Raw genomic sequence first — 23,311 nt, 5'->3', positions numbered from 1 at the left:
TGACATTTCATCCAGGAAAGGAAGGAACCTGGGAGGTTCACTGGTTTCTGAAAGGCAGCTTTGAGGAAAGTTTCACAAACTGAGCCAACTGCTCTGAGTCGCAGAGAATTCTGGGGCAAAACAGCTCTCACGTGAGGGCAAAGGCCAGGTCCTGTCAACCTCAGTGCTCAGACCTGAGCACGTACTCTCCAGACCAGTCCCAAAACCCCACTGGGGGTAAGATTCCTGCCATCCCTGAGCTGGCTATGGACAATGGGAGTTGTAGTACGGCAACACCCTGGGACACCCAAGCTAACAAGTTAAGCACCTTGTTGGGTGAAGCTGAAGTATCACCAGGTCAGTGGGACAGGAAGCTCAGAGAGTTGCAGCAGCAACACTCCCGACACAGCAAAGGCTGGCTGTTCTAGCGGGGAGCTTGGCTCTCTCAATCTGATCTCCTTGCCAAGAAGACCAGAACTTTCCCCCAAAGCAGCTGCCACAGATGAAGAATCAGGGCTCAAATCTGCACGGATCAGTCTCTGCACGTATGCAGAGGTACGCCGTGACGGAAGAAGGAAGGCCGCACGTGGGGCAAGCCAGCCCCCGCTGCTACTGTTGGCTGCCCTGCCCTGTTCCCACTCGCCCTTTTCCTCCTGCGAGGCTTCGGAGGAATGTAGCAGCACAAACGAGACCTCTGTTGGCAAGCACCCTGTGTGTGCCAGACAATGGGCATTGTGGCATTCGGCTGGTGGAAGACGGAAGGACAGAATGTCCTCTCTGCCGCCTGACGCAGAGACCGACTTAGCTGGGACACAAAATACCGACCAATGAGGCTTGTCTCCTGGCTTATGTGTCGTTTTGCTTCAAACTTGCATGCTTAAATGCTCCTGCATGCATTTAAAATAAATAATAAACAAGACACACAATACACATAGAAAAGTAGGGTGTAGGGATATGGCAAGGCCAAAACCCTTGATGCACAAACTTTCTATGTGCAGGAATATCTTAAAACAACATATTGTACGCTGGAGCATTCAATCATGCCGAGTTTCCCCACCGGCAGCCCAATGGGGCGCTTCAGCTCACGACGCAAATTGGCACAGCCTCAATCAGTTGTTTCTGGGATCAACTTGGGACCCTCAAAGGCTTGTATCCAAAACAGCAAATGCACACACACCAGCACACAACACAACAACCATGAACTGCTGTGCCAATCTGCAGGAATCAGATTTGTAATTATGCACATCTGCCCAGGGGCACAGCAAAAACTCCCTCCCCTTTGCTGGAAGTCTGATTCTGCTACTTCTCCCTGCTGGGTGTTGCAGGAACTGTCTGGCAGCATATTTTGCAGTCATAGGGACTAGCAACTTGGGGGTTGGTGTGTGTGTCTCTTTTTTTTAATAATAAAAACCCATATCATGAATTTGAAAATGCTCAAGGAGCGTTCTGTGAATAGTACAGCGTCCCCTGCCTTTTCCTTTATTCACACAGGCTCAATTCCAGCCCTCCAGGAAGCCAGAACCCAAGCAGTACAGAGAATTATCCAAGCAACCGACTGACGTTACGATCCCCACCGAGCCTGCAAAGTAGACAACTCACCAAGGTCAATATCTGTGAAGCCTTCTGCGTTGATGGCGTCAGATGTGTTCTTATCTATGTTTTCCAGGCAAAGGCTTGCCAGCTGGGGCTCATCGAAGAGTCTGGCCTGAAAGACAGCCATCAGCCAGCAAGTGAAATAAAAATATACAAGGTTAATTAAAATGTGTGTGGAGGGGGTAACTCTATGGAGGGCAGCAGCTAGACTGATGACTGGGAGCGGCCGCCGGGACCATATAACTCTGGCCCTAAAGGATCTTCAATGCCTCCTAGTCCGTTTCCAAGCACAATTCAAAGTGTTGGTGCTGACCTTTAAAGCCCTAAATAGCCTCGGCCCGGTATACCTGAAAGAGAGTCTCTACCCCCATCACTCAGCCAAGACACTGAGGTCCTCCTCTGAGGGTCTTCTGGGGGTTCTCTCACTGCGAGAAGTGAAGTCACAGGGAACCCAAGCAAGAGGACCTTCTCAGTGGTGGCACCCACCCTGTGGAACAGCCCCTCCCATCAGATGTCAAGGAGATAAAGAACTACACAATTTTTAAAAGACACCTGAAGGCAGCCCTGTATTGGGAAGTTTTTAATGTTTGATGTTTTACTATGTTTTCATATGTGTCTGAAGCCGCCCAGAGTGGCTGGGGCAACCCAGCCAGATGAGCAGGGTATAAATAATAAAATAATAATAATTGACATTATATTCTCTGAACTAAGAAGTTCCCAACGAACCTTTCCCCATAGAGTTTGAAAGGCATTGTCTCAGCAAAGAACTGGGGGGCAGCTGAGGCTAGCCGGCACGGCCTACACCACCTTTTCCAACGCCCTCCAGATCAGTTGGGACCACCACTCGCAACAGCCTCTGCCAGCACAGAACCTCCTGTGTGCAAGCATACCTGCGTTAAGAGCATGAAGGCGTTATCTGCCCTGAGGTTCTTCTTGAGAAACTCCACACAGTGGGCTTCGAGCGCGGGGACAGCGTACTTCTTAGCGGTGTAAAGGGTCGTCATCACGGTCTCTGGCCCTATCTGAACCTCATCAGAATAGAGAAACCTAGGAGTGAGAGCAGGGAGGGCAGGAAGAAAGCACTGCTGCAATTAAAAACAAGGATTTTGACTTAAGATACAGCACTAGCATGGAATAAGTTAGCTGTTAGGTATGAAAGGTTCTCTTGTGCCCATAAATGGGAGATTGGGGGGGGGGGTCTCCATTTTGCACCTGGCTCAGCAGCAGCCCAGTCATAGCACACCACCAGACGCCTGGGAGTGTCTGCCTCCTCTTTCTTGCAATTTTCAGGCACAAGGAGGACTAGAAACCTCTTTTTAAAAATTAAAGATGGACCTCTCTGAGTGGAGAGCATGGTAGGCTGGGCAGGGCAGGTATGCGCACTTGCTAAATAACATTTATAGCTTGTTTTGTTATGTTTTTGTATGTGCTGGAAGCTGCCTAGAGTGGCTGGGGAGACCCAACCATAGGGGTGGGGTAATAATAATAATAATAATAATAATAATAATAATAATAATAATAATAATAATAATAATGGCTGCTTCCAAAGAGCATAATACTGTACTCCTCCTCCATTTCAATGTTCAAGGTTGGGTGTGAGGATAATGTTAGCCTGAGAGGTAGTGACTTACTCAAACTGCACCTGGTAAGCTTTGTGACTAAGGGTGTGATGCAATTTGTGCATGGCTCTCTTCAGACCGAGTTTGGCACTCTAACCCACTACACCATGCTGCATCTCAAACAAACCTGGACCTTCAACTTTTGTTTGTTTTTAAGAAGTATATTCACTTGATTTAGTCTGGCTTTCCATGGGTTATTTAAAAGCTTGGTTTCCACGAGCTACACAAACACACACACACACACACACACACACACAATCCACCCCCTGGGAGTAACTTAATCTTATTTGCTTTTATGCCTACGCTTGTTTTATTAGTTGGATTGCTTTTAACAACTGTTACATCTTTAGGTGTTTATTGTACTTAGTGAACTGTTGGAAACTGCCCTAGGGGGTCAGGTCGACATGACAAAGGAGGACCGACAAACTGCAGAAATAAACAATAAATGAAATAAAACAAACTCCTTGTGGACTGCAGCCAAAAACGTTGGAGCTGAAATGTTCATTAAAACTCTCTCACCCACAAAAATCTCCGTTCTAGTAAACCAGGAAGCTACCTCATACCGAGTCAGGAGGCTGGTTCTGTCTAACTTAGTATTGTCTACACTGACTGGAAGCTCTCCAGGATTTCAGACTCAGGGTCTTTTCCTCACCCCCTGGCTGCAGGTGCCATGGGATGAATCAGGGAGCTTCTCTTGTCAGGAACGGTTGAGAGAGCTTTAGTTTGGAAAAGAGGAGACTGAGAGGAGATACGATGGCCATCTTCAAATATCTGCAGGGCTGTTGCATGGAAGAGGGAGCAAGCTTGTTTTCTTCTACTCTGGAGGGGAAGACCCAAACCAAAGAACCAAGAAAGGAGATTTCGACTCAACATCAGGAGAAACTTTCTGATGTTAAGAGCAGCTCCACGGTGGAACGGTCTCCCTAGGGAGGTGGTGGACTCACCTTCCTTGGAGATTTTTAAGCAGAGGCTGGATGGCCATGTGTCCTGGATGCTTTAGTTGAGATTCCTGCACTGCAGGGGGTCAGACTGGAAGACCCTTTGGGGTCCCTACAACTCCCATCAGCCCCAATCAATGCCTGGAGGTCACCATGTTGGCGAAGGCAGGCCCAGTCGTAAAGGGACAACCTTAAAGACAAATCTCCTGGTCTCTTAAGGCTGCCCAGGTCTCAGAAGCACAGCCCCGCTGCCTTGTAAGAGAAAAGGGTTTAATCTGCTCAAGGACTTACAGGAAGGAGGGAGATGGAAAAGAGAACTTCAACAGAAAAGCAAAGGCCGGCTGTGGGGCAGGAGGCCACTTTAAGGTGTTGCACAGAACCTGAAGGCTTGGCGTCTTGAGAATCCTCCCCCAAAATTTCTATATAACCATGAGAGCTAGTGCCTTTAAAAAATAAAATTTTTTAAAAGCAGAAGGGAAGCAAGAGCTCCGCTGTTAGAATCCAGCCCCTGGAGAGCGATTGCCTGGTGTTTCTTTGGAGAATTGTGTTCCTCCTGAGGAAGCGGGGGCTTACTTCAGCAAAGCAAGGAAAGCAGCCGGTTCCACGTCGGGTAGTTCTATCTCGGAGGACGTTGTAGCCATCCCTCCATTGAACATGGCATCAAAGACCGCACTGCCCACAGCCAGCACAAACCTGACATTTGGAAAGAACAAACAAGAGGGTTCCGGCATTGACTGGATTGTACTTTGAATCTCGTCCATTCCCCACAACAAGAACCACAAATTAAGATTTAGCTATAACCGTATTGCACAGTGCGCTGCCCTGAAGTTAGTCTTCCTCCTCAGAACCTCTGGTGCACAGCTCACACAACAGAGTAATAAAAATGATGCTTAAAAAAAAGGAACAGACTTAGATCAGGTTTATTTACATTGCGGATGTTATCAACTTATCAGGCACCCTAAGAACCATGTGATACCAGGATGTTACACAAATGTATTGAAAACTACGCTCTTTAGTCCTTCAAAAGTAAAGGTACCCCTGCCCGTACGGGCCAGTCTTGGCAGACTCTAGGGTTGTGCGCTCATCTCACTCTACAGGCCAGGTCACATGGCCAGCGTGACAAAGCTGCATCTGGCGAGCCAGCGCAGCACACGGAACGCCGTTTACCTTCCCGCTGGTAAGCGGTCCCTATTTATCTACTTGCACCCGGAGGTGCTTTGGAACTGCTAGGTTGGCAGGCGCTGGGACCGAACGACAGGAGCGCACCCCGCCGCGGGGATTCGAACCGCCGACCATGCGATCGGCAAGTCCTAGGCGCTGAGGTTTTACCCACAGTGCCACCCGGTCCCTTCAAACAGGCTGTCAAAAGGTGTTTTTTCAACATAAAAGAACCAAGCACGAATAAAAACATGACTTCCAAATTCTAGCATTGTAATTAATGGCAGAATAAATTGTTTGTTTGTTTTACAGTGCAAGTTATGAATATTTAGACTGCATTAAGAACTTAAGTAAAACCCAACAGGCTTTTACTTCATCTAAACATGGGAGCAACATGCATCTGCCATGTGCAGCTACCAGCCTTTGCTTCTGCAAAGTTCTGGACCCTCCACCTTCAAGGCAATGGTCTTGCTTAGTGTCCTTAACACGCGGAGGGAGAGGGAGAGAGAACCAGGCAGAAACCTTTCAGAACACAATTACTGCCCTGACACTAAGCAGGTATCAGTTCCATAGTGTAAAAGGGCACAGGAGCTTGCAAGATCAAATGGGTTTTTTTATTACGCTCCTGGGCACTACAAAAGCTCTATTTGCAAACAGATACAGTGGTGCCTCGCAAGACGAAAATAATCCGTTCCGCGAGTCTCTTCGTCTAGCGGTTTTTTCGTCTTGCGAAGCAACCCTATTAGCGGCTTAGCAGATTAGCGCTATTAGCGGTTTAAAGGTAAAGGTACCCCTGCCCGTACGGGCCAGTCTTGCCAGACTCTAGGGTTGTGCGCCCATCTCACTCAAGAGGCCGTGGGCCAGCGCTGTCCGAAGACACTTCCGGGTCACGTGGCCAGCGTGACATCGCTGCTCTGGCGAACCAGAGCCGCACACGGAAACGCCGTTTACCTTCCCGCTGGTAAGCGGTCCCTATTTATCTACTTGCACCCGGAGGTGCTTTCGAACTGCTAGGTTGGCAGGCGCTGGGACCGAACGACGGGAGCGCACCCCGCCGCAGGGATTCGAACCGCCGACCTTTCGATCGGCAAGCCCTAGGCGCTGAGGCTTTTACCCACAGCGCCACCTGCGTCCCATTAGCGGTTTAGCGGCTATTAAAGGCTTAGCGGCTAAAAGGCTATTAGCGGCTTAGAAAAAAGGGGGGGAGCAAAAAAATTTGCAAGACTCGCAAGACGTTTTCGCCTTGCGAAGCAAGCCCATAGGGAAATTCGTCTTGCGAAGCGCATCGAAAAACGGAAAACCCTTTCGTCTGGCGGGTTTTTCGTCTTGCGAGGCACCACTAAATTTTTTTAACTGCTACAGCAACCAATTAGGAGATATGCTTGCTCTGAGAACGCATGACGTAAAACACTTGTAGAAATTAATCCGTTCCACCTGAAGCCTGGATCATTTTTCTTGCCCAAAGCCAGGAACAACGAGACGCTCAGAATGAACATCCTTGTGGTTCGAAATCAACAAATTTATCTGCCCAATAACAAATGGTTCTGTAACAAAAGCAAGCAAGCCGAACGCAGACTGGCTGCACCTTTCCTGGGGCCTTTCTGCATGCGCCCTCCTAATAAAGCTATCAGTGGACCTAGGTAATTTAGAATTATGGTGGCCTATTTCCAGGGCAAGTTTCCCCCTAGTTTTGGGTAGTAAGTGTGTAACCAGCCACAACTCGGAACCTCTAACATGCCAGAATTGGAGCTCACTCCTTGCTAGCTTACAGCTCTGCCTGCACCTAGGTGCATCAGGACTAAGCAAACTCATTTTTTTTCTAGCCTGCTTCCCATTAAATATAATCCCACAACATAATGCAATCTGATAAATCCTAGTGAGATCCATAATTTATAAAAAGAAAATCAATAGCATAAGACAACAACACAGTCCAGCAAGGACCTCATGGGAACCTAAGAATCAGCCTTATAGCTCAGTAGGGCCTACACTGGCTTGCAGCAGCTCTTTAGGATTCCAGGCAGGGAATATTCACAGCCCTACCTGGAGATGCCAGGAATTGAACCCAGGACCCTCGGCATCCTCTTTAAACCCCATCCCACAGATGCTCCCTTGTTTGCACAGCCATTTGTCCCTATGAAGCCCCCTTCCACCCCATAGCCCTTCTCAGCAGCAAAAGCCTCCAGCAGCTGCCCCACCGGTCACAAACACACACACACACCCCTCTCTCGGACCCACAACTGCCCCCCTCTCCCCAGCTTCCTGTCCCATAACTTTACCCATATTTTCATAACAAACAACAACTACCGGTATAAAGAACAGCCAAGTCCATCGCATCCAAAGAATGATGGCCTGGGGGGGGGGGTATGTGCACAGCACAGTTCTCTCCACCCCCCAATCATACTCAAAACCCCACTGTAACCTGCCCCCCCAATAATAACTTGCCCTTAAGAGCCCACCAAATTTAACTGTTCTCAGCCTCCCCCATGGAAAAGGCCCATGGCTCTTTAACAGGCCCCTACTCCCCATGGCCATCCCCCTCTTTCCACGCCCCTTTAAGTAGGTCAGCGGTGGGGGGGGGGTTGTCCCTCCCTTCTTGCCCCCCCAACCAGGGGTGCTAACTTGAATAAAATATTGGGGGGCGAGGCAGATAAGCCCTGCCCTGTATAATTGATCACAAGACATAGTGCACTCACACTGAATGGCAATGCCCACTGACTTGGGTGTGGGAGGGTGCACGACCCCCCCTAAAAATATATATATTATCCATTCATTCATTCATTCATTCATTCATTAAATTTGCACATCGCCTACTCCCGCAGCTCTGGGGGCGGTTGCAACACAAAACCACAACATAAAAACGCGAATGCTGCGATCCTTTATTTGCGCCCCACCCATTGCCCCCAAGTACATCAACAACAACAACAACCCCCCTCCCCCTGCTCCCCATTTCAAAAAGGCATGGGATATTATTGGGGGGGGGGCGCTCCTAAGCCTGGGCCTAGCCAGGATTTGTTATTGGGGTGTGTGTGTGTGTTGTAAACAAAATCTGCCCTTTCCCCCTTATCCATATAGAGTCCTTAGGTGAGTTCTTATCAGGGGGGGGGGGAGCGCAGAACCTCGGTCTGCTATGCATTTCCATTGATTTCTATTGATTTATCCGGGGGGGGGGGGATGTGGCAAGGCAAGTAATTTGCGCCCCCTAACCCGTGGATTTGCGCCCCCTAACCCTAACCCCCCAGATGTTGCGGCCCCCCCTGCACCCCCCCGCTACGCCACTGCCAGGGGGGCTCCGACGTGAATAAAATCTAGGGGGGGGTGTTGCTTCTGCATGATGGACGTGGCTAAAATCCAGGGGGGTGACCCTTTTGGAGGTGGGGGGGTGGCTGCCTGCCCTCCAACATGGGGGGGGGTGGCCTTCCTCCTACCTGTGGGCGGGGAGGCAGGGGGGGGGTTGCTTCTGCATGATGGACGTGGCTAAAATCCAGGGGGGTGACCCTTTTTGAGGCGGGGGGGGGTGGCTGCCCTCCAACATGGGGGGGGGGTTCCTGGGGGTCGCCTTCCTCCTACCTGTGGGCGGGGAGGCAGGGGGGGTGCTTCTGCATGATGGACGTGGCTAAAATCCAGGGGGTGACCCTTTTTGAGGCGGGGGGGGTGGCTGCCCTCCAACATGGGGGGGGTCCTGGGGGTCGCCTTCCTCCTACCTGTGGGCGGGGAGGCAGGGGGGGGTTGCTTCTGCATGATGGACGTGGCTAAAATCCAGGGGGGTGACCCTTTTTGAGGCGGGGGGGGTGGCTGCCCTCCAACCTGGGGGGGGGTCCGCCTTCCTCCTTCCTACCTGTGGGCGGGGAGGCGCTGGGCCCCCGCTCGGCCTTTGCCCACCAAGAAGTGGACGTCGCTGAGCACCTCGTTGTTGAAGAGGAAGGCGAAGCGCTCCTGCACCGTCGGCTTGGTGGCCTGCCAGTTGTAGGCCGGCTCGCGGGGGCCCAGCGAGCACGACGAGGCCGGAGGAGGAGGAAGGGGAGCCGGAGGAGGCGGCGGAGAAGAGGGCGGCGGAGCGGGAGAAGCGCCCGCCGGACACGACGACGACGACGGCGAGGCCGGCAGCGGGTTCCCGGCGCGGTGGTTGTGCGTGAGGGGAGACGAGGAGGCCGCCGGCGGGCCGGCCTGAGGCGGAGGAGGAGGCGGCGGAGGCTGCGGCTGCGGCTGCTGCTGAGGCGACGCCGCGGCTGAGGTAAAAGACGGCGGGAGGCCTCCGCCCGCCACGGGCCCGGCGCCGGCCGCCATTTTGCGAGGGGCGGCGGCCGGCGGAGGAGGAGGAGGGAAGAAGGGCGAAGAGGAGGCGGGGAAAGAGGAGGAGGAGGAGGAGGGAGGCGGGGAACGTTCAGACGCGACGCCGGGAGGGTCGCCAAAGACACGCGCGCGGGCTGAGGGAGGGAGGGAGGGAGGGGCGCCCCCCAAGGTCATCCAGTCTGACCCCGGCGAAATGCGCAAGGGGGAGCGGTCTCAGCGACGGAGGCCCCGCTTAAAAGGCCCCCCCCAGGAATCGTCGAATGAGTTGGAAGGGGGTCGTCCCCCCCAGGGTCATCCAGTCTGACCCCAATGCAGCTGAAGCATCCCCGACCTCTGCTTAGAAACCGCCAGGGAAGGAGGATGGGGATAGAATCCTAGAGTTGGAAGAGACCACAAGGGCCATCGAGTCCAACCCCCTGCCAAGCAGGAAACACCATCAGAGCACTCCTGACATATGGTTGTCAAGCCTCTGCTTAAAGACCTCCAAAGGAGGAGACTCCACCACACTCCTTGGCAGCAAATTCCACTGTCAAACAGCTCCCACTGTCAGGAAGTTCTTCCTAATGTTTAGGTGGAATCTTCTTTCTTGTAGTTTGGCTCCATTGCTCCGTGTCCGCTTCTCTGGAGCAGCAGAAAACAACCTTTCTCCCTCCTCTATGTGACATCCTTTTATATATTTGAACATGGCTATCATATCACCCCTTAACCTCCTCTTCTCCAGGCTAAGCATGCCCAGCTCCCTTAGCCGTTCCTCATAAGGCATCGTTTCCAGGCCTTTGACCATTTTGGTTGCCCTCCTCTGGACACGTTCCAGTTTGTCAGTGTCCTTCTTGAACTGTGGTGCCCAGAACTGGACACAGTACTCCAGGTGAGGTCTGACCAGAGCAGAATACAGTGGCACTATTGATGATAACGATGACAACTTTATTCTTGATACAGTGGTACCTCAGGTTACATACGCTTCAGGTTACGGACTCCAGTAACCCAGAAATAGTGCTTCAGGTTAAGAACTTTGCTTCAGGATGAGAACAGAAATCGTGCTCTGGGGGTCGTGCAGCAGGAGGCCCCATTAGCTAAAGTGGTGCTTCAGGTTGAGAACAGTTTCAGGTTCAGAACGGACCTCCGGAATTAAGTACTTAACTCGAGGTACCACTGTACCTTGCCTGTCTGGCTAGGTCAGGGGTCAGCAAACTTTTCCAGCAGGGGGCCGGTCCACTGCCCCTCAGACCTTGTGGGGGGCCAGACTATATGAACAAATTCCTATGCCCCACAAATGACCCAGAGATGCATTTTAAATAAAAGCACACATTCTACTCACGCATAGCTGTCAACTTTCAGATTTGAAAAATAAGGGATCCGCAGCCTCGAAAATAAGGGATCAGCAGCCTCACCTGTCCTGGGGACAGTCTACGGGATATCTAACAATCCGGAATAGCAGGGGGAACCAGCGTTGGAATAAGGGAATTTCCCACAAAAAAAGGGAAGGTTGACAGCTATGTACTTATGTAAAAACACCAGGCAGGCCCCTCAAATAACCCAGAGATGCATTTTAAATAAAAGGACACATTCTACTCATGTAAAAGCACGCTGATTCCCGGACTGTCCGTGGGCCAGATTTAGAAGGCGATTGGGCCGAATCCGGCCCCCAGGCCTTAGTTTGGGCTAGGTCAGGGGTCTGCAACCTTTAAGACAAAAAGAGCCACTTGGACCCGTTTCCGAAGAGAAAAAAAATGGGCCCCCCAAACCATTGCGACATTTAAAACAAATATATCTCTGGAGCCGCGATCTGACAGCAGGCAGGAAGGTGACGTCGGGATGGTGCGTGACTAACACACCACCCCCATGTGACGTCACAGCCAGTACAGCGCCCGCCACAGTGGGGAGTGTCGGGGCGCACAATGCGCCTCCTCCCCTCGCTAGTATCCGCCCCGGAGCCACGGCAAAGGTGTAAAAGAGCCACATGTGGCTCCGGAGCCGCGGGTTGCTGACCCCTGGGCTAGGTTGTGCCAGCCATTCTGGGCTGCTTCCAACAGAATATTAAAACACAATAAAACATCAAACATTAAAAAGCTTCACGATACAGGGCTGTCTTCAGATGTCTTCTGAAATATAGTTATTTATCTCCTTGACTTCTGATGGGAGGGCGTGCCACAGGGCGGGCGCCACCACCGAGAAGGCCCTCTGCCTGGTTCCCTGTAACCTCACTTCTCGCAGGGAGGGAACCGCCAGAAGGCCCTCAGAGCTGGATCTCAGTGTCCGGGATGGACAATGGGGGTGGAGACGCTCCTTCAGGTATACAGGACCGAGGCCGTCTAGGGCTCTAAAGGTCACGTATGGAACATACTGGGAGCCAATGAAGATCCTTTAGGACCCGTGGTACCATACTGGCCCGAATAAAAGCCGCACCTTTAAAATTGGGGGGGGGGGGGAGAAAAAAACACCTGAATATAAGCCGCTCCATTCCTTACTGCTCCTGGCACTCCAGAGGGGGTGGATCTGCGCTGAGGGCCTTTCCCCCTTCCTTGCTCTCCCCTCCCAGCTTTGAGGGAGACGGCAGGGGCCTATGCACAGGGCAGGTGTGCGATTCAACCACTTTGCGGAGCTCCTGGCACTGTTTGCCCTGCATACCGTAAGGTCATGAATATAAGCCACACTTTAACTTTTCACAGTCAGAATTTGGGGGGAAAGTGAGACTTAAATTCATATATATATGTATGCCTCTGGCAGTCACCAGTCTAGCTGCTGCATTCTGGATTAGTTGTCATTTCTGAGCCACCTTCGAGGGTAGCCCCACAAGAGAGCGCATGGCAGTAGTCCAAGCGGGAGAAAACCAGAGCATGGACCATTCTGGTGAGACACAGAGCAGGCCGGGAGGGTCTCAGATGGAGCTGGCAGACACCCACCCTGGACACAGAATTGACCTGCGCCTCCATGGACAGCTGTGAGTCCAAAATGACCCCCAGGCTGTGCACCTGGTCCTTTAGGGTCACAGTTACCCCATTCAGGACCAGGAAGTCCCACCCACCCACCCACCCCTTGTTCCCCCCAAACATCATTTGTCTTGTCAGGATTCAACCTCAATCCGTTAGCCGCCATCCATCCTCCAACTGCCTCCAGACACTTAGGACCTTCACTGGTTCCGAATTAAAGGAAGGAGAATCCACCACCTCGCAAGGGAGAACGATCCACAACTTGGACTGTCAGAAAGTTCTTCCTGATCTTTAGAGTTGGAAGGGACACCCAAGCATCATCTAGTCCAACCCCCTGCGAAGCAGGGATCTCAGCTAGAGAGTCTCTGATAGGCAGGGGTGCCAACTTGAATAAAATATTGTCCTTTTGGGGGGCGGGGGAGATGAGCTCCACCCCACATAATCACATAACATCACACACACACTTTGAATGGAAACTCACCTCAACTTTTTTGGGGGGCAGATCCCTCAAATATTTTATTGGGGGGACCTATGCTGACAGGTGGCTGTCTAACCTCTGCTTAATAACTTCCATTGAAGGAGAGTCCACCATGCAGGGGAGGCTGTTCCACCATCAAAACTACAGTTACCAGAATTCTTTAAAGCCATAACCGCTTTAAATAGTTTGATACAGCTTTCAGTGCATAGTGCATTGAAATTTCCACAGTGGAAAGGAAATGTAATGGGAGCGTCCTCCTTCCTTCATTAAAGAAACACACCAAATGAACACTAGAGGTTGCTGCAGACCACAGGATGAACAGACGTGGTAAAGGAGAGCTAGCTTCTGCCTGCAGATTAAAAACATAAGTAAAAATAAATCTGGACCTGCCAGGACACACACAGAGGGACTATTACGTTGCAATCCCTACGCATACATTTCACTTGGAAGCAAGCCTTGTTAACTTCCCTATTACTTGATGTACAAAATCTCACAGCCACGATTCAGCAAAGCTTCTCAGGGCATTTTAGACAGCGTGTGGTGTTTCTGTGTAGCTGCCCCCCCCCCCCCGCTATTTTGACATCCATTGTTCTTCCTCCTCCCAAAGGGAGGTGCTTTGCCCCCAGTTTTGTTTGTGTGCATCGCCGAGAGCGCTTTCCAAGCAGTATGAAATAAATAAGATTACCTGTCCTTCTGAGTCGGCTCTGGAACTACCACCTCCAGAGTTGTTGCCACCTTAGGAGCAAAGGGGCGTTTTAAGGAAGTGCCCCCTTCCATCGGAGGCACATTGGAAGAAGGGGCAAGACTTGGGAACAGTGAATCATTCCAATATAACGCTGGGAATCTTCTCCCAGTTCTGCAGTGTTCCTCTCCTGAGCCCAGGGATGGAACAAGCCAGCACCCGAATGAATAGATCAGACTTAAGGGTTAAGGAAGGCAGCCAACCCTACAAAGATGCAGATTTCTATGTGATTACGGAGGGTTATTTTCAGCGGATTTGTCAACGGTTCTTCCCTGTCCCAGAGGCTCTCCTTGCCATTTGGAGAGGTGCAAGACTCCCATCGTGACATCTAATCTTTGTTCCCAACTCAGCTTGCCTTTGGACAGTTTCTTTTTAAACTTTGTGATTCACGGGTGAACCCTCTGGTAAGCACAAGTTTGCTGGTAACGAACAAAACAAACAAACAAAAACCCCCTCCAAATGTACTAAAGACACCCACCCACCCATCTCTCTTGAAGGCAGAAAGAAAAATAAGGTAAATGGTTTTATTACTAAGCAGAAAGCTGACAGCAAAATTACGATATCAAAACGATGAACTTTTCATAGAAGAATAGAGGCCTTTCATGGACTTTGGAAAAGCATTACAGACAAATGAAATCGTGGGCAGGGTTCGAGAAAAGCAGTAGAAGAAAAATGGCAAAATAATTGTAATAGAGGATTCCCCCCCCCCAATAGATATATAATGCAGTAGAAAAGGTTTAAGTAAAAACACTCCGGATGAGGGTGGAAAGTCAACTTGTGAACCAATGCAATTATCTGATTTGAAGGTTATTGTGAAAACATTGGGGGGGGGGATAAATATTGCACAGAATTGTTTTACTTATTTGGTTTCCTACCCACCCTTCACTCTAACGTCCCAGGGTAGCCTGCATATATTCAACAATTCAATATAACAAAATACTAGTCGCAAGAATAGGGTGGGTCCTAAAATATACTTATAGCGCAAACATCAAAAGGTCAGACTTAAAGAGGTGAGTCACAGAGAAAAAACCAGAAAGCAAAAACTCTTTTCGAAATGTGCCTGAATTAGCTGCGTTTGCCTTATTTATAACCCAGACCTCTTGCTCACCTGTATGGAAGCTTTGACTATCCAAGGCTGCTAGGAATGATGGCAGGATACTCTTGAGAATCACGGTCTCTGGGGAGGAGGAACAGGGAGGTTGCCAAGGTGATCATGCCCCGCTGTTGAGTTTCCCAGAAGCATATAGACAACTGCTGTATCCAAGATGTTGTTGGAACAGATGAGTCTCTGGTCTGATCCTGCTACAGGGCTTGTCTGACATTTTTACATGCACCACCCTTTATCCAGCAAGCTGCACAAAGCTGTGTACCTGCCGCCACCAACACAATTCATTTTACCCCCTACAACAACCCTGTGGGGCAAGAGGTAGCAACTGTCCCAAGGTTACCTTGACATTCATTCATGGCCCTGAGATGATTTAACCAGGGTGTATGGAGTGATGTATGGAAGTGAGAGCTGGACCATAAAGAAGGCTGATTGCCAAAGAATGGATGCTTTTGAATTCTGGTGCTGGAGGAGACTCTTGAGAGTCCCATGGACTGCAAGAAGATCAAACCTCTCCATTCTGAAGGAAATCAACCCTGAGTGCTCACTGGAAGGACAGATCCTGAAGCTGAGGCTCCAAGACTTTGGCCACCTCATGAGAGAGAAGAGAAGACTCCCTGGAAAAGACCCTGATGTTGGGAAAGATGGAGGGCACAAGGAGAAGGGGACGACAGAGGACGAGATGGATGGACAGTGTTCTCCAAGCTACCAGCATGAGTTTGCCCAAACTGCGGGAGGCAGTGGAAGACAGGAGGGCCTGGCGTGCTCTGGTCCAGGGGGTCACGAAGAGGCGGACACAACTAAACAATGTGTAATGTACCTCTGGTGGCGGGAGACACATCCTGCTCCTTCTGGGGCAGTTTGTCCACCTTTGCTCCCCACCAGCACTCAGCTCTCACCTGCGGCTCCTAGAAGCTGCCAGCAGGTGACAGCGGCCACAAGCCCGGGAATGAAGCCACCCAGAGTGGCAGGGGCAGCCCAGTCAAGATGGGCGGCGTATAAAATTCAGTGCTGGCTAACGCAGTGGTTTTTCACCCCCAGAGCCGCATCCCACCCCCAAGGCTTGAAGTTCCCCACCCACCGGGCTTCGCATGAACAACAGATATGCCGTTGGGGAAAAGACTGCAGCCACACTGCTCCTGTCTCTTGAGGCTAAGCGATGATTTGGCTTAGCCTCATCACATGGGGAGGATCTGTGTAACAACCACACCACCACACCAGTGATGCGCCGCTGCATCCACTCTCGACTCATATGGTCGTCATCATCACCATCCTTTTATTGTTTATACCCCGCCTGTGGAAGGTTTCCCCAGCCACTCTGGGTGGCTTCCAGCAAAATATTAAAAATAATAAAAGCGTCAGGTCAGACATAAAAAACTTCCCTGAACAGGGCTTCCAGTCCCGGATGCTTGCTGACCCTTCTCTTTAATGATGGTGAACTGGTTGCTAGAGAGATGACTTGGTGAATGGACTCCATGGCAACTTCCAGACTGGACTACTGCAACACACTGTCCGTGGGGCTGCCCTTGGAGGTGTTGAATGGTTTCTTTAAATGTAAAGGTTCATCATTGTTCCACTCCATGTATAGGTCTTTAAGGGGCCAGAGCAAAACTAACGAGACCCAGCTTTACAGCTGTGAAACATAGCAGGTGCTGCTGAGTTGTATTTGATTAAGGTGTGTCAGCATCTGGGTGTAGTATATAAGGAGCAGCACCTAGCTCTCCCATTACCCTGGGGGATGGGTTGGTGGTTGGGTCTGGTTTGGTTTGTTGATGTATTTAGTGTAAATGGAGTTTTTGTTTTTCTTATTAAAACCTTCTTTAAGTTATTTTTGAGTCCCTTTAATGCATGGTCTCCCCAGCAAGCTCTCTGCAGCGCTACCATACTGCAAAAAGCCAACAGGAGGCAACTCAGAAACTTCGCTTTGGTCCAAAATGCAGAGGCCAGATTACTGTCTGGGATTCTATTTATATATCAGCCCCATTTTTTAAAAAGCTACGCTGGTTGCACATAGGGCTGGATGATATATCGTCCAATACCTGAAGTCCATATTGTGATATCGGTTTCATAATTTTTTCACCTGGCAATGTATTGCTAATCACGATGTGTCTGTGTGCTTTGCAAAAATCTTGATGTGGGGAAGACCGTGAAGCCAGCCAATGCCCTTGTATAGATCCATCCTTATTGCAGACATTGTGGTATGCCACTTCTTATTCCATCATTTCTAAGAGGATCTTGGGAAGTATGGGGACCTTAAGTAGCATTTTTTAAATTTATATTCTGAAAACAAACAGACTCCAACTCCAAAAACATTCAATTCGTTTATGTGTTTCAATGCATTTATTAAATTCTTACAAAACAGAATACAAAAAATTCTGGCATCAACAAGGTGTTACGGAGGAAAAAATTCCATCAAGCTGTATCAGTTAATAAAGTGCTTGGTTGCTGTTGTCTTATAAGTTTTTATTTTTTATATATTTTTATGGTTTTTTTCTCTTTTTAATTTTTTAAATTTCTCCTTTTTTTTTTTAACTAGTCCCTTTCTGAAGGACTTCCTGCTCATAAGAGTCCCCAACGGTACTGCATGTCCAAAAACAAACAAACAAAAACAACTTAAATTTAAAAGCTCCACAAAACCTTTGGCAGTCTTTCTGATAACCAGAGGAAAATATTTCTCCTGGACTGAATCCCACCCCCGCAAAAAAAAAAGGACGTGAAAAGGAACAGATTTTCACAGTAAAATGTTGCTAACCAACATCTAAGGAAACGTAAAATCTAGAGGATGGAGACGTCGTTTAAAGCGATGACATTCCCACCACCACCTCAAATTTGCAGTTAATACAACTCATAATAAGGAGGTACAGAAAAAAAATATGCTTTCCAATAAAAGAATTTCACAAAGAAAAACATTTTGGTGGGGAGGACCGGTGGAAGAAAGAGAAGTTTAAACTAAGAACTTTGGCAAGATAAGGGTTAAAAATCCATGCACAGTTTAAAGACCTGGGGGGTGGGGGGATAACACAAGCCAAAGATAATATACCTGGAAAGCAACCTTGAGAAGGCTGGTTAAGAGGATTAAGTCCCCATCATAGAGAGAAGAGGTCCCTCATATCTCTATGGGGGACAAGTAACTTTGAACTCAGTTTAAACGCTTCCAAACCAGTGGGGTTGTGGGCGACTACTTCAAGGCGATCCAATAAAGGGTATTCTTAAAGCCAAGGGTGAGGGGAACCTGTGGTTGTGGAAGGACACAGGTTCGCCTGACCCCCATTTCCAAAGTCCAGAATTCCTTGCACGTTAAAAGATCTGAGCTTTGGTGTGTATTGTAGTGTGAAACATGGTAGGAAGACTTATTGAAGTAAGGGAGGGAGCCTTAAAAAGAAGAGGAAGAAACCACACGTTTTACCTCTGAATTGAGCGGTGGAAAAAGGAAATCAAAGCACCACCAAGTTTTGGTCACACAAATGAAAAGGTGCACGGTCGCGGGAGTAAGGAAGAAGGATCAGGATTTTGCTCACGTCCTGAGAATAACCATTAAACAGAAACAAAATTTCAACACACACATGAAAAGCCTAAATATATTTAAGGGGGGGGCATGGGGAGAAATTCCAGCTCACTTGCTAATCGTGACTCACCCCATTGAAATGGGAACTAGACAAGTTAGCCGTAACTCTCGTTTTCAATGCAATTTATTGTGTGCCCCCGCTAGGACTCAAGCGGATTTCTTACCTCCCCAGTTTAAGCATGCTGGGGAGTGGGGGGGGGGGAGCTCATCACTATGTTGGCAAAAGCCAACCCCAACCAAGGCTGAGTTCCTGGTCTGACTTGGCAATGCAAGAAAGGGAAGGCAAGACTGTGTCTTCACAACAGCAGTTATTTAAAGAAACAAAAATGACCACATGCCAAACCATCACAATCGCCTGGCGTTTTCAAGCCACAAAACAATCATCCGATCAGAAATTGGGGGAGCGGGAAGAGTCGACTTTCAGCGATGCTCAAACCCAAACACAAAGATTCAAGTCATTCACCACTCAGGAGAGAAGAGGTGGACTTGATTAAACTTCCATTATGGGATTTGATTCCATTACGCTGAATGATTTCTAATGCTACCAAATCCAGGTACTTTGTGGTGGCGTGATCCTAGCACATTGCCCGCTTGCACACACAAAATAATGCACAGCTTTGCCCAGAGAGGGTATGCATATGAAGGTATATAAGCACAAAGGGGGAGCGAAGAACCGCAACAGCCACGTTAAAGCGCTCCAAATCAACAGTGCGCAATGATGCACACTCTCTGGTGTTTTGTTTTCATTAAACGTCGGGCAAAAGTCAAAAAGACTGAAGTTGGGAAAGGAAACCTTTGAGCAGTCCTTCACACGCTGAAATTATCCTGAGAAGTCCCCTTTATTTGAAGAGAGGAAGAGAGAAAGAGAAGGGAGTGGTTCTCGCCAAAGAACTTTGGTTCGAAAGCCAAACCACACAAGCTTAACCACAACCCTGCGAGTCGACAACTCAACATGGGCTTGTTGTTGAGGGAGTTTCCAGCACTCCTGAATTTTGGCCCTTCAGTAATGAACCGGGTGGGGTGGGTGGGAGCGCTCATCCACCCACCGTCCCCAAAACAGGATCACTAACGCAGAAGAATATGATCCCATACAAATTATCTGGCCCTCTCAGAAGCAACAAGGGTCACTCGCGGACCTTACGGTCGCCACCGCCTGGACAGGGTCAGCGGAATACGAGGACCACGTTGTTCCTGGAGGAACCGACACGGCTGCAGACCAACTTACCTATCTGCAACTTCTACTGCAGAAACCACTATGTGTTTCTGAGATATTACATGCGTAGTACTGGTGTAGTACTGAGTAAGTGGGCTTAGGCAAAACCCAGAAAAAGTCACAGGTAGCGTTCCTGTGCTCCAAAGATCTGCTTTTAAAAACAAGGGTATGCTGTTTTTCAAAGGTACGCCCGGCACCCTGCCCCTGCCGCAAAAAATAAACAACCCACCCCATGGAGAAATCAGCTATCATTTTAACGTTGCCACTGCAAACGTTAAAACCCGTTTCTGAACCACTGTAGTTCCCAGTACTGCGGACACTGGGAACTGTGCATCTACCATGGGTCCCAATGCTGGGCATCCTGGGAACTGCACATCTACTTTGGCTCCCAGTGCTGGGAACTGTGCAAGATCTCGGGGACATTCAAGAGGACTCTACGCCCTCAGAAGTTGGCAATTCCCAGAATTTTTTAGGACAGGTAAAATAAGCCTAAAGAGGGAAGCAGTTCCCAAACAGATCAGAAAATCTGCTTAGATAATAGCTGAGAAAGGGGGAGAAAATCTCCCCTCTTTCCACCCAAGGAACTGAAGCTAACCTTGCAAGATCTTTTGCGAATGCTCTTGCAAGCAAAAGCAGCGTAGAACCGCCACTCTCAGTCCCAGAGACAAAGAGTTGCCTTCGCTTCTTGCCCTGGAAGGGTGAAGCACACCAAAACAATTTCACAGCCATCACCCGCAGCCTTGTGACAGCTTTCATGACCAAAAAGAAGGCGGCATTGGTGCACAGCCACCCGATGTTCAAGTATTTCTTACCCTAAGATGAAGCTCTACAACCAAATAACAAAATGTGATGTAAAACAAAGTTTAAAAAGGTAGATAAAGGGGTTCCCCACCCCTTAAAAAAAGAAACTCTCTCACCAACTTTACACAGTGAACCTCACATCCCAATCTGACCCCCCCACCCCCCCACCCCTTGAAAGGACATTTGCTAGATGCTGAATGTTCATGAAAAGAAAGCGACAATAAATTTCACGGCCGGGATGGGGTGGGGAGTGGAATCATACTCTGAGCAGAACCACTGAAATTGATGGACAGCACTTACATAGGTCAATCAATGCCAATCGGTCTAACTGTAAGTATGAATGACTTTGGACACAACCCCAGATACCGTGTTCACTGTTTGTGGTTTTCTTTGGGGGCGGGGATCCAAAGTGGGAGGGAAGGAGTCGACCAGTCAAGCCGAACTAACCCAATTACACCTCTCACCCACCGCTGGAAGTTAGGGTTACCTGAAGAATTAAAAAAAAAAGTTTTTTTGCTATCATCTATCTCTACCTAGACAACTATTGCATAGTATTTCTTAAGTCGGGGGGGGGGAGAATAAGAGAAGAAATTATCACTCTGATAACACAATCCTATCAAAATTCCAGATATGCATATCCAGACAGGAGTTTTAAGCAAGTTAAACAGCCGGGGGGCAAACCTGCCACACTGAAATAAAGCGAACTTAAAAAACAACAAACCAGGGAGAATCCGCCCGGGCTGGTTTGTCATTCCTGGGCCCACTGGGCAATTCTTTAAATTTTATTTGAAGCTGCTCATCTGTGGCTACAACCTCCAAAGGGGTCCAGAAATGGTTTGAAAACTATTGAAGAGAGTCCTCGAGATGGAGCTTTGCCTCGTCCTATCGCAGGACAGAGGGCTTTGCACAATGCAAAGAGGGCAACGCAGAGAGAGTCCCATCGCCCGTCACCCACCCAGCAAGGAGGGAAGAGGGTGGCACCCGCCCCAGCCCCACCTAAAGGGCCTGCGGTTTGGGCACAACTATGCCATGATCTTGCAAGCTGGTAAGAGGGTCTCCCCGCAGACACCCTCGGATGGAGGAACGAGAGGCAAGACCACCCGCCCCAAGCAAAGATCTCTGAACCAGACCAAACTTTTCGCTCTGAGAGGGACAGCCGCAAAACGGTCGGGAAACAGCTGCAGCAAGAGACAGCCCCCACCCAGAACCTCCAAAAAAGAGACCCTCGAGAACAATGTGTCCCAAACTTGGGTCTCTGGCTGTTTTGGGGACTACAGTTCCCATCATCCCTGACCAACGGTCCTGATAGACAGGGATCATGGGAGTTGTTGTCCAAGAACAGCTGGGGTTTGGGAAACGCGGCTCTAGAAGTTGTTGCCCCAGATACACAACGCCCACCTTCCTCCTGACCATCACGGACAGGAGCTGGAGCCCAGCGGCGCCGGGGGTGGGAGCACGCGGTTGTGCAAATTTCAGGGCTGTTTTTTTCCCCAGTGACTTTTCCATTAGACAAAACAAACCCATTTTGGGATGGGGGTGGCAGCGACAAAACCATCTTGGTCAAGCCAATCTCTTTCCTCCCCGCAGAAATAGGGGGAACCTGGGTTTGAAACAAAATGGGCTGTGTTATTTGGGGGTGGAGGGTGGGGGGTGGACAAGAACGGCCCCCTTGATACTCTGGGCCGGCTCTCTCAAGACAACAGCCAGAAAGCCCAAAACACTCCCACCCCAAATCTTACAGAATCGGCAGGGGGGTGTATTGGGGGGGAGGGACTCTGCCCACGATCACCACCCCAATCAAATGGATCTTTACAAACCCGACCCCCCCCCAATAAGCGCCCACAATGCCTTCTGGGGCAAAACCTAAATCCACACAACACACCCCCTCAAACCACAGCTGCTGTTTTCAGTTCTAGAATTCCGAAACAAAACATTTTTTAGAAATAGGGAGGGAGGAAGAGAAACAGCAAAGCCACATAAAAAAAGGAAATGGGGAGAGAAAAAAGGAGTAATACACCCAAAAACTTAAAATGCTACCTTTAAAAAGTTGAGGACTTTTAAGGGTGCGCCTCCCCCCACCATTTTTCACAGTATAAAAAGAGGCAACAGAAAACAGAGTTAACAGTAGCCTGGTGGGGGTTTTTTTAAGCTTTTCCGGGGGGGGGGGGGGCGAGTGTCAACCTGGTATTTCCAAAGAAGCAGGAGGGAAGTGGGGGGCGGGAAAATCCATTTATTTTTTTGTTTTAAAAAAGCAAAAATATATTACATGTGTGTCAAAATGCAACATTTGGGGGGGGGGAGTTTAATTAAAAAAAAACTATAGGCGAGTTAATATGGAAGTTGGTTTTTCATTTTTTCCTTTAAGAGAGATTTATAAAGGGAAAAAAAGGGGGAGAAGTGTTTGGGGGGGGGGGAGTCGAGAGGAGCCCAGTGTTCAAACAAGACCAGAAAACAATACACAACGAAAAGAAAAAAGAAGATAATAGATCCTTGGAATCCAGCCAACTTGAAAGAGGGGAGGGGGTCTGATCTTGTTTTACTTCCCCCCCCCCAGCTATCAAAAACAGTATACATATATAGATATATCGTCCGAAATTGGGGAAGGGGGGGATGTACACGCAGCCAGGGGGAACAGCGTTCACATGTGATCCCCCACCAGTACCAAGGGGGTAACGAGATGCTGGCTGGCGTTCATTTTTGCCATGCTGGTCTTCTGCCGCCGCTTGGCCAGCTTGGATTCGGACGGCGGGGAGAGCCGCATGGAGCGTGAGGTAGCTTTGATGATGATGGGGGAGTGCGACTCCACGGCAGCCTCGTCCTCCTCCTCGTCCCGCATCAGCTGGCGGTTGACGGCGATGGCTTCGGCCGCAAAGGACGTCAGCTCTTTGGCACAGCTGTTC

General features: G+C 49.4%; 2 protein-coding genes and 1 long non-coding RNA gene across 6 annotated transcripts in view; 1 reads left to right on the top strand and 2 right to left on the bottom strand.

The window, feature by feature from the left end:
• BTBD2 (BTB domain containing 2) overlaps positions 1–14,370 on the bottom strand; it is a 26,371-nt gene extending 12,001 nt beyond the window's left edge. Inside the window, exons 1-4 of one of the 4 annotated variants that reach the window (XM_082206548.1) lie at positions 13,671–14,370; positions 4,703–4,822; positions 2,463–2,619; positions 1,579–1,684 (exon numbers count right to left, since the gene is read on the bottom strand). In XM_082206548.1, the coding sequence (XP_082062674.1) occupies positions 1,579–1,684; positions 2,463–2,619; positions 4,703–4,822; positions 13,671–13,762 (475 nt within the window). In that variant the 5' untranslated portion in view covers positions 13,763–14,370. The remainder of the gene's footprint in view (positions 1–1,578; positions 1,685–2,462; positions 2,620–4,702; positions 4,823–13,670) is intronic. The other 3 variants (XM_082206547.1, XM_082206549.1, XM_082206546.1) reach the window with 3 other exon arrangements.
• Positions 9,488–18,261, top strand: LOC309523089. The gene is made up of 3 exons (XR_014215236.1): positions 9,488–9,518; positions 16,223–16,364; positions 16,738–18,261. It is a non-coding gene; the product is annotated as an uncharacterized lncRNA (long non-coding RNA).
• Positions 17,150–23,311, bottom strand: part of MKNK2 (MAPK interacting serine/threonine kinase 2) — a 42,515-nt gene continuing 36,353 nt past the window's right edge. Inside the window, exon 14 of the mRNA XM_082206499.1 lies at positions 17,150–23,311. Within this exon, the coding sequence (XP_082062625.1) occupies positions 23,050–23,311 (262 nt within the window). The 3' untranslated portion in view covers positions 17,150–23,049.

Source organism: Podarcis vaucheri (genome assembly GCF_965113315.1).
Source record: "Podarcis vaucheri genome assembly, chromosome: 18".
Taxonomy (NCBI): domain Eukaryota; kingdom Metazoa; phylum Chordata; class Lepidosauria; order Squamata; family Lacertidae; genus Podarcis; species Podarcis vaucheri.
The sequence above is the reverse complement of the archived record's forward strand: the minus strand, read 5'-3'. Positions and strand labels throughout refer to the sequence as shown.